We start from the raw sequence: 12,192 nt of genomic DNA, 5'->3' as shown, positions 1-12,192 counted from the left end.
TTGGGGAACTAAGATCCTGCATGCCACGCAGCGTGGCCAAAAACAAACAAACAAAAAAATAAAAATAAAAAACAACAAACAGGAAAAAAACTAAAAGTAGAAAATGGAATTAAAATGTCAAAGTGTTTCTACCGCTTCAAAATTGCTCTATAACTATAAAATACTCTTAAAAATATTAAACTCCTCTCAGTTTTTTAATGAGCTTTCTTTTCAAAGAAAGAACATTCTGCACAAGTCCCCAGAGCAATGAAGTATAAGTCATAAAGTAACAAAATTGATTTTTATGTGCACATGTGGGGGGCGGGGGGGCGGTGCTTAAGAAGACCAAACAGAGAAATCAAGCCCTGGACTGTAAGCCCATGTTTTGCCTCTAAGCAACAACATATTAAAGCCTGGGCAGCTATACTGCCTAGAATTAAATCTTAGTGTAAATCAGCAAAATAAATAACTTCTGTTGAGTAAAAATCCAAATTTTGTATTTAAGCAAGTCTTTAATTCAAGTGAGACTCTGACACGTTAAAAGGAGCTTATGAGTATGAAGTAATGTCATGATATATGAGCACAAAGGGTTTTAACAGGATAGGGAAAATGTCTATGATAATGCTTAAATGGCTGTCCAATCACCCACAGGACTGATGAAAATGGAGAAAAGGTCAAAGACTTGGGTCAAATAGATGATTAACGAAGAGAATGGAGGCTGAAAGTTAAATGTAGATAAGTGGTCTTATGCTCAATGAAAATGTAAACATAAGCCAAGTTTCTACAAAGATGCACTACAATACTGACTCATGAAAGAGCAAAGATCAGACATTTATTCTAATCCTTGAAGAAGCTAGGAAAAATCCTATTTTTAAGGAAAGGAGTAACTCTCAGGAACTACAATGACAACATACAACCAGAAAAAAAGCAACAGTATGAAGTAATAAAAATCAAACATTCACACGATCAAAGAAATTGTGGATGATGAAATTCACGAGTAAAGATGACTTGGATTTTGATTCACCACAAAGTGTCAATATTCTGAAGCATTTGAGATTGTGTGACACAGACAAAGCGACTGTGACTCAAAAGTGGTCTTTTCAATGTGCTAATGCTCTCGCTCCATACGCACTTTCTAAGAGACAACTGTTGACCCACCTTATTACTCACACCTAACTCCAAATACGACTCCCCCTCAAGTCAATCTAGCTCCAGAGAGGACATCTGCCACCAGTAAGTACAGTCAAAAGAGTATATCCCCCAAGTCCCAAGAGCAATTCCGAAAACGGGTTTTTCAAAATCCAAAACAAAACAAAACAAAAGTAAACCAAAGAACCTTTAAAATAAGTATAGGCGACTAGTTTGAAAAAGACAATATTTACTTGGATATACAGTACTAGGGAATATATTAGAAAATCTCACTCTAACCAAGTAAAATGAACATGTAAGTATAGTTTGCAGAGCTTCAAAAACATACAGGAAAACCTACAGTTGCCATGGGTTTTTTTGTTTTGTTTTGTTTTTATTTCAGCAAAACATAGTCCTTCACATCAAATTAATGTTAATTTGAATTCATATGGTTTTGTTTTTATCTATTATGCAGATCAATTTTGGTTCTTTAGTTGTATAAGTTATAAGCTAATGGAATTTATATATAACCAGCTAAAGCTCATACATATAGGATACATATAATAAAAATGCCACGTTTATTTTAAACATGCATTAAATATACTTACACAGTAGCTCTTCAGTCTGATAAAATCTACAGTCATAGGTATAGATCTATCACTATTTCTGTTCAGTGCTTTGATGTAATCCAGCAGGTCAGCAAAGAATTTATAGCCCCCCTTGAGCACACAGAGGGCCACGATGTGATGGCCTCCCATCTCCTTCATCACATCTCGAGCCAGCCGTTCAGTCCTACAGAAATAAAATCAAGAATTTAATAGAAATTAAATTATATTATAAAAGGAACATTTAAACTTTACAACAAACATCCCTTAAAGATTAAACTTCGAATTCCCTGGCAGTCCAGTCGTTAGGACTCGGCACTTTCAGTGCCGTGGCCCTAGGTTCGATCCCTGGTCTGGGAAACTCAGATCCCCTCAGCCAAGCATTAAAAAAAAAAAAAAAGAAAAAGATTAAACTTCAACAAAACACATCCTTTGCCCCCATGAAGTATAATATCCTTGCTCATAAAGTGAAGATAAAAATTTCAAAAACCTTCCAAATCCAAGTGTACTGTTACATCTATCATAAATTTTAAAAACGCAAATTAAAATAAGATACAATTTTCACCTATCAAACCAGCAAATTCCAATAATACAATATTAGAAGAGATTGTAAGGAAAGAGCACTCTCATATACCATTGGGAGTATAAATTAATATAAACTTTTTGGAGGATAATTTGGCAGTATCAAAACATTCAATAAACACCTTCCCCTTGTCACAAAATTTCCCCGTGGATAAATTTGAGCAACTGCCCAAACATCTATAAAACGATGTTCCCTTCTAGTATGATCTGCAAAAGCAAAATAATGGAGACATCTTGCACCTAATCAATAAGGAACTGGTTATATCAATTATGGTACAGCCAGAAAATGGAATGCCATGCAACCTTTAAAATATATGAGATAGTTCTGGATGTATTAATATGAAAAAATGCCCAATAAATTTTAGACCTATATGATAGTAATACCCATGTGTTAAAATATATAGTATATGTACATGGCCAATGTATAGGGAGGAAATGTGTACAGCAGGCTGAGAGAACTTCACTCTTCTTGTTTAAGCCTCTATAGTTAGAATATTTTAGAATTCTAGAATATAGCTATATTAGAATAGAGTTATAATATTGATATTATAATTTTAAAATAAAAAACAACAGCCAGACACACAAGGCAAGCATTTAAATAACAAGTAAAGTTTTTCACTGCAATTCATTTAACAGGAAATTTTCAAGCTAGACGTGCATAATCATCAAAATCTGACCTTGTCTTCCCGTGATTCAGCCCCAGTCCATTACCCTGTTCAGGGTTGAGAAATCAGACTTTGTGCCTAGAGTTCATTCTTCCAATCTCCCTTCAATATTTACTTTATTCTACTCCCTACAGATTCCCAGTATACTATGACTTATACTGGGTAATTAGTAAGCTCTCCCTTCCTCCCTTTTTTGTCAAGAGGGCTTTTAAAACAGAAAGCATCTATTATGTGACAAGCTGGTCTAGTTCATGTTCAAACATCAACTACTTAAAACAGTTGCTGCCACTTGAAATTAATATAAGAAAAAAACAAAATTTCAATTTAAGATCGTACTAACCTGTCCATAATTAGTCCATGAGGAATAAACACCTTTTCCAAATCCTCAGCATAATGATTAGGTATACAAAATAAATCTAGGTCATAACCTGGTTCATCATCACTAATCTGAAAGAGAAATATGGCTGTTTTCAGTGAGAGCATTTCATGATACAAACACTTGATTGGATTTAGACGTTTAGAACCCTTAGCCTATCACAGAAATTTAGGTATGATATCAAGAACTTTCTGTAATTTTGTAGGTATGATAATGAATTACAGTTATATAAGAAATCAACCACATGTTTTAGAGATGAATAGTTAAGATTACAGAAGTAAAATGACATGAAATTTTCTTTAGTTCAGCAGAGTAAAAGAAAAACTTTAAAGAGCTAAGACAAATGTGGCAAAATCTTGACAATATTATAAACGCGTGATGAGTATATGGGGATCCATTATATTATTCTCCCGACTTTTGCAAATGTTTGAAAATTTAGTAAAAAATGCTTAATACAGTATAGTCTAGCAAGTTAAAATATTACAGTGAGCAAGAAAAACTGCTGTTCCCCACCTCAAACCCAAAGAGTCTCTCTCATCTCACAGTAGGAAAAAAAAATCACCAAAAAAGCTAAGTGATTCCTTAAAAATCCAAACTTCTAGAAGTCTGAGATTGTTATAATCAACTCATGAGGTGCCTTCATAATAGATACTCTAAGATTGTTTGAGTAGGACCACATATTGGTCGTCTTGATATGTCCAGTCCTTATAATGCAAAATGTTTAATAACACTGATGATGAGGGACCTGTGGTGGTAAAATGTACTATGATTACAGTTTTATAATTATATAATGGGCCTATAAACACAGAAAAATATAACAAAATCATAAAAAACTTTTGTCTTGCGGAGGGGAGTTACAGCGATTTTATTTAACTCTTTATACTATATATCCCAAATTTTCTTCAGTGAGTACATATTGCTTTTTAAAAATATCAAGTCTTTCTTATAAATTATTTGTGGTAGTATGTGTTTTTATATACATATGTGAAAAGTATGGGGAAATTTTATGATATATTAAAACCAAATCTACAAACAAAAAAATTTTAATACAAAAAGTTAAAAAAAGAGGAGAGAGAGGGAGAGAGGAAGAAAGAAAGGGTGGGTATGGAAGAATATACCAAACAATAGTCAACTGTAAGAAGTGGGGACCTGCCACTTTCTACACTTTGACTTCTTTTTTTTTCCCCACTGCCAATTTCACTTTTTAAAAAAATTATAGTTGATTTATAATTCCCACTCAGCATTATATTTAAAGCTTATTCAAAGACACAAACCACAATTATAATACTGTCTCACATGACATTCAAGACTAAGTATCTTCCAAATCACATTCAAGAAGCTGATGACATGAACTCTGGCAGTTTGCAAGAAATACTGGTCAAACCATAATTAAATCTCACTGCATCAGTTAATATCTATTGAGTACCTCCTCCTTCAGTCAGCACTGTATTAGGTGCTTAAGGACAAGTAGCTTGGTTTTCAATAAATTTCTAAAATATATACTTAAGATACATTTATTATTCACAGAATTGATAATTATATTCTAAGAAATTTGAGGTTCACATCATCTCTCTTTCAGTCTCAAGAGCTCTGAGTTTTCCAGACTTCGGTGGAATTTCAAGTACCGTCATGTCAGACTGGTAGTAGCTGTGCACCGCTTCTGCTTGGAGCACGTGGCCAGGAGCCTGGCAGTGACTCAGGCAGGTGGACTGGGACATGCCCACAGGTAAGCTCCAGCAGCACATAGTGCACAGGCACTCGCTCGGCACGAGGTGTGAAGTCAATATTGATTTGTTTTTTTAAAAACATGTATTACTTTCATATGCAGGAAAAAAATCCTATTTTGAGGGGCAAAAGATTATGCCAGGTCCTCTAAGGTGAAGTACTAATGTATCTGCTAAACATTGTCATCAGGCTTATTTCAGAAGACATTTACTATAAAAAGAATGGGAGTATGGAGGTTCCTTAAAAAAACTAAAATAGAGCTATCATACAACCCAGCAATCCCACTACTGGGCATATACCCTGAGAAAACCATAATTCAAAAAGAGTCATGTACCACAATGTTCACTGCAGCTCTATTTACAATAGCCAGGACATGGAAGCAACTTAAGTGTGCATCGACAGATGAACGGATAAAGAAGATGTGGCACATATATACAATGGAATATTACTCAGCCATAAAAGAAATGAAATTGAGTTATTTGTAGTGAGGTGGATGGACCTAGAGACTGTCATACAGAGTAAAGTAAGCCAGAAAGAGAAAGACAAATACCGTATACTAACACATATATATGGAATCTAAAAAAAAAAAATGGTTCTGAACCTAAGGGCAGGACAGGAATAAAGACACAAATGTAGAGAATGGACTTGAGGACACGGGTGGGGGAAGGGTAAGCTGGGACGAAGTGAGAGAGTGGCATGGACATATCTACACTACCAAATGTAAAATAGATAGCTAGTGGGAAGCAGCCGCATAGCACAGGGAGATCAGCTCGGTACTTTGCGACCACCTAGAGGGGTGGGATGGGGGGGTGGGAGGGAGGCGCAAGAGGGAGGAGATATGGGGATATATGTATACGTATAGCTGATTCACTTTGTTATAAAGCAGAAACTAACACACTACTGTAAAGCAATTATACTCCAATAAAGATGTTAAAAAAAAAGAATGGGACTAGGACATTTCTGTCATCTACAAGAGTATTTCAAGCAAGCATTACTTTTATAATGCTTCATAACAAGCAAGCATTACTTTTCTAAATTTTACAAACTGAAATTTAGTTAAAAGTTCTGGGAAAAGAAGAGCTAGACCTTGCTAGATGCTACAAGAGGACAAACATTGATATCAGGCTCATCAGAACAGATCTGCTATTACCTGACAAGAATGAAAACGTACCATTTCATAGTGCTTTTAAAGTCAAGATCCGGAGCACCAAAATGGCTTCCCTGAGACTTACTCACCCCTTCCTCCCAGTTACTCACTGCTTCTGCCGTAAGCATAAACCAGGACCCACCCAGGACTCTTTGAAACATGCAACACTTATAAAGCCTACTGGTTCTGTGAAAATGGCTCAGTGCCTGGCTATGGGTTTTGCAGGCAGCCTAAGAACTTCAAGAGTCTTGTTTGTCTCAATCAAAGCCAATGTGAATTCTGCCCAGAGTTCATCCCAAACATGCAGTTTAACACAGACAGACCAGCACAGATGTACCCCCCCCAAATAGGAATTCTCTCTCTGTCAACACGCCAAATTAATTTCCAATTCAGGGACTTCCCTGGCGGTCCAGTGGTTAGGACTCTGCGCTTTCACTGCTGAGGGCCCCGGTTGGGGAACTAAGATTCCACAAGCTGTGTAGCGTGGCAAAAAAATGTTTTTTAATTAAAAAAATTCTTTTTTCCAATTCAAAAGGTTTTATTTTCAATCAATACTATTAGATTTACATATCACATTCAGTGTAAAAGGGTTGATATGTTATTTCAAGATTAAAAAAACATGTCAATATAACTCTTCCCAAAAGGCAAAAATAAGAATTCATAAAACCTGTATCACTTGAGGTACTTTAGGCATAAGTTCACAACTTTGTTATAATTCACTATAAATACATGGGGTGTATTTATGGGGGTCCTAATTTAAGAAACATATGATTTGGCCATGCATAGATAATTGTCAGAACTGGGCAAGGACTACATGAGGGTTCATTATACTAATGTGTGTACCTGTGTATGTTTCAAATAAAGTTAAACAGGAAGCAATTTATTTAAATGATAACAAGGCACCAACATCACTTTTTCTCAATTTTACATTAATGAAAAATCCAAGTTTTAAAAATTCATATTTAATGTTCAAATATGTATTAGAATAGTAATTTTTAAATGGTGAGGACCTTATTCAGGACCTGTAATTCTTATCACCAACACTCACTCAAATATTTATTGAGTACCTACTATGTTGTACATACTAGAGAGGATTAGATAAATTTGACACAACTACCCTCAAAGAGCTTACAGTGTAGTAGAAGATATGACATATACATGAAAAACCATAAGACAGTGTGAAACTATTTTAAAAATACAGAAAAAGTATTATGGGAGTTTAGGAGGGTACTCAAACTCTCAGAAGCCTTGCTTGCACCTAGACCACTGACAATAAGAAATAACAGAAGATATAATTCAATAGACAGGAATTTGTTTTAATCATCCCAAGCACCAAAGCTTCATATTAAACAGGGCTAATAATCTCAATCTCTAGAAGAGCTAGAGAGAAATATACTTGGTGGCCTTTAATCTTATCAGCCCTTATTTGTTCCATCTGATATTGGTTAATATCTGGTATTAATTAACCCCATCTAACATGGATTAGTTAACAATCCAGTGGGTACTCTGATAGGAAGGGATTGCAATATGTTTAATTATATAAAAATGCATCCAGCACCCACCTTGATTAAGGTACTATGCAATAGATTTTGTAGGGGGATACAAAGATGATTATAAATTTAGAGCCTTCAAAGAGCATATAATCTAATGGAAAAGACATATACACATATAACTAACTATACAGCACATTAAAGCTTATAATCTGTACCAAATCTAACTTCAGAAGCCCACAAACGTGTGATTATCAAAAGCGGTTATACACACTAAAGATAAACATGGAACCCAAGGTCAGCCAGCACCAATGACTCCCTCCTAAAGCAATATCAAGCTTAAAGTAGTCAATATATTCTGTTGCCTAGGATATAAACTGAGTAAATTAGACTGGTATGTCTCTGATACTGAATTAGCACAGCCTTCTAAATCAACTAGGCAATAGCAATGCCCAACTTTGTATATGAGTATAAATCACATCTGTTTTATTATTTGTGACTTGGTGTTGCGTGTCTAAGCACGTGGTTATTACCAACACCTTCTAAAAGAACTGCATTAGTCTGCCACAACAAAATACTGTAGACCGGGTGGCTTAAGCAACAGTAATTTATTCCCCACAGTTCTTCAGGCTGGGAAGTCCAAGACCAAGGGGCCAGCAAAGTAGGTTTCATTCTGACGTCTCTTCTCTTGGCTTGTAGGCAGCCATCTTCTCCTAGCTATCTGTGTGCTGAGCGCTGGGGCTGGAAACTCTCCGGTGTCTTTCTTAAAAGACCAGGGCCCCACCCTCATGACCGTACCTAATCCTAATTACCTTCCAAAGGCCCCATCTCCAAATACCATCACATTGGGGGTTAGAGCTTCAACATATGAACTTAACATAAAATGGCTAAAGATCGCAAAGAAGGTCCTGGATGGCTTTGGGGAGGGCCCAACCCCAAAATATTTGGGGGAGAGCCCTGGAGGGGCTGGAAGTGGTAAACAAATGAAATGTGGTTTCTCTGCAGATCCACTCTGATTTCCAGTTCAGCCAGAAATGGCCAAAGGATAGGTTATTAATAGCTCTCAGTTACTTACCATTTACCCAGACAGTTCAGAAATCTGACTGCATCTCCTCAGAGCTTTAAAACATAGCTCTCAAATTCTAGCCTATCTGTAATATACTTGTTAATGGTAAAATCTACAAGGCACTTTTATTAATATGAAAGATTATTGAAAATGTAACATTACTATCTTTTGTCTATTTGCTATCATAAATTACCAAAATAATTTTATTTTTCAGTAAAACTGAAGCCACAAATTCTTAATAATTATGTGTCACATCGATAATAATGGTTTCCATACATGAAAAATTTTGTGGTTTACACATGTCTAATTACAGAGATATACTATCTAAAATTACAGTAAGCATGGAAATTAACTCGAGCTAAGACAACACATGCAACATCAATTCATCATCTGTGAGCAGGATTGCTTAAGCCTGTTTGTGGTCAAAAAATGACAATGTTCCTGGGTCCAAACAAGACTAAATGGAAGTGAGGAAGCGAGTCTTTAAAAATATGAATTAAAAGATGTACAGTAATAGATAAAATACATTTTATTTTATTCCTAGTAACCAACAATAATTCCAAGCTTCTAGAATAGGCAGAAATGGCTAGGTGGCATATTTTTACCTTTTATATTCAGACACTTTAAAATTCTCAGAAAAACCCAAAGCAGATGTGTCATCCCCTTGGGATAATTTGTAATAACTCAGGATATCATAAGACCAAAATTATGAACTACTGATGCATTTATCCCTAAATGTGAAAAGAATTAAAAGGTTTACAAGAATCTAAGGGTTACAAGAATTAAAATCAGCATTCTATTCAACTCAGGGATAAATTATTACCTGCTTCTACGTAAGCGGGCCCATAACTACTATCTAATACTATCATCTTTCCTTTCCAGTGTGCACAGTGGAATAACAGGCATGTTAATTCTGGGCAAAACATAAATGTCTATCAATTATCAGAAGCACAGTGCTGAAGATAGTAGTTTCATAGCAATCTGAAGTGTTTGTTTGAATTCTTATTAGTAGCAAGTTATTCTAAATGTTTGTTAGTAATTTGGTAGCCACTGGTGGAAAATAACAATCCAGTCTCAATATTAACGATGGTGGTTGACACTTTTATAGCATATAAATCTTATCAATGCACACAATATACAATTACAGATAGGAAGAAGAGCACACTAGCACATCTTTATCATCTCTTCACAGGGGAAAAGAATGACATGGCCCAGTTACTGCCTAGTGAACTACAGAAACCTAAAAGAGAACTTCAAGACCCCTCTTCTCTGCTGATCTGGTTGGTCCTTTTGTCTTTTTCCTACCTCCTGCCTATGGACTTTCTGTGACACCTAGATACAAAAAATGGACAGAAAACAATTAAGATGAATCTACAGTATGCATGTCACGTTAATCAATTTGTAGAATGAAACCCCCAAACTCAACTGCTCCATTTTTTGGTGGTCACCAAGAATAATTTTGGTCTACATTGTCAGTCTAAACCCTGATAACAATGACAGGGTTGTGGACCAAAAAAATGCACTATTTTATCAATTCTGTGAAAATTATTAGCCGGGTAAGATTTAAGTCCAGTTAATAAGGGTTACATTTCTAGCACTACCATCCTGAAATTTAGAAGATATTTTATCCACATAATGTGTATCTGATGTTTCACAATAACTTGCAAACATTCAGAAGCTTGTTCTTTGTTCAAGTGTGTCCAAGTTTACCCTGGAAGTTTAGAGAGATAGTTACAAGTAGCATGGGTCATATCAGGCAGATCTGCAGGTCAATTTCATCTAAGTGATACTGGGCAAGTTATCAATAGCTCACCAATCTGTGCCTCCAAGGTCATACTAGTGTTTATCTCTCTCCCTCCTATTATGTATCTTTAGGGCAGTTATATTAGATAATGTTGCAAAATATTTACTTCAATGCCTAAAGCATAGTAAGTACTAAATAAATATCTACTACTGTCACTATGAACCTAAAAGTGGAGAGGTTAAGAGCAGACTCTGGGGCCAGATAGCTTAGATTCAAATCCTAGTATTGCTGGGTAATCTTGGGAAAGTTACTTAACCTCTCTGAGCCACATAAATTTTTTAAATAAATATCAAACCAGTTAATATGTGTAAAGGGCTTAGTAACCAGCATACAGTAAGCACTATTTAAGTGTCCGTCACTGCTAACATGAAGACAATTTCTGGGAAGGAAATTAAAAAAGGAACAGGAATTTGCAAACCGAAAACACAATCAATATCTTGATGCTCAAACAAAACTAACAGCCAGGTCTAGCAAAAATAATTCACTATATGCTGGTGCAGCCATTGGACCCCAAAGCTTAAAAGCATCTAACTTCCTCAGCAACTGAATAAAAACAGTTGAGTACCTACTATTAGCATAACATTTAAGTGTATGGGCCCTCCTTGAGAGAGACCTAGGTTTGAGTCTGAGCTCCTCTTAATAACTGTGTGACACTGGGTATGTTACGTTAAGAGGTTAAGTTACTTAACCTCTCACTGAGGCTTCAAGGATTCCTCATCTGTAAAACGATAATCATACTTTTGTTAGAGGGTTGTTTTGAGGACTAAACAGGACTATGTAGGTAAACACATCGATAGATATTATTACTATTCCCAGTCAGGAACCACGCAAAGGTTGTTCATTCACAAAGACCGGCTATCCTTTCAATAACACCATGAGGTAGTTAGCACCTCAGTTATACATAAGACACTTAAATCCAGAAAGGTAGTTACCCAAGGCTACACTGCTAGTAAATAACCCACGCAAGCAGGATCCCAGGCCAGACTCCATTAAGAGCACTACTCTTTACCTTAAGTCACAATGCCTAATATGAACTAGAACCCTTCCCTTTTTAGGGCTCAAGTGGTTAATTATTTAATGTATTCATCCAACAGACCATCACTGAGAATTTCTTGCATGCCAGGCACTGTACTACGCGCTGGGGTTACAGCGGTGCTTCCTGCCCTTATAAAGTTTATGTTTTTGTGGGAGAGACAATCAACAGGTAATAAGGTAACTGCTAAAATAATAATAATAATAGTAATAATGCAGGCTAAGGCATTTAACTATTGAGAGAGGGTTGGCTATTTTAGCAAGCGTGATCAAAACGGGAGGGTAAGGGGAGGGAGCAGCTGGGCTTGTTCGAGAAACAAGGAAAAGAACCAATGAGGCTGGAGACAGGATACCAAAGACGGATTACGGTGCCAATGCCCTTGAAGGTAGGGACCAGATTCGCATTTTTTGTCCCCTGCAGCATCAAAGAGCATAGGATCCGGATTCAAGCAGATCTGATTACGAGGCCTGGCTACCTCTGGGCCGTGGGAAAGCTACCTAATATCGGCTAACTACTTTCTACGTGTGTAAAAAGGTAGGCATGGTTACCGCTGCCAAGGCTGCCGTGAGGATGCAATGAGGCAATGCGCATT

General features: G+C 36.3%; 1 protein-coding gene across 1 annotated transcript in view; it reads right to left on the bottom strand.

Moving 5' to 3' along the window:
• The window catches only part of LOC307180926 (hypoxanthine-guanine phosphoribosyltransferase), a 32,298-nt gene that overhangs the window by 19,209 nt on the left and 897 nt on the right, over positions 1-12,192 (bottom strand). Inside the window, exons 2-3 of the mRNA XM_079911562.1 lie at positions 3,300-3,406; positions 1,716-1,899 (exon numbers count right to left, since the gene is read on the bottom strand). Coding sequence (XP_079767688.1) covers positions 1,716-1,899; positions 3,300-3,406 — 291 coding nt within the window. The remainder of the gene's footprint in view (positions 1-1,715; positions 1,900-3,299; positions 3,407-12,192) is intronic.

Source organism: Stenella coeruleoalba, assembly GCF_951394435.1.
Source record: "Stenella coeruleoalba genome assembly, chromosome: X".
NCBI lineage: Eukaryota > Metazoa > Chordata > Mammalia > Artiodactyla > Delphinidae > Stenella > Stenella coeruleoalba.
Note: the sequence above shows the minus strand (reverse complement) of the source record. Positions and strands in the feature narration are given on the sequence as shown.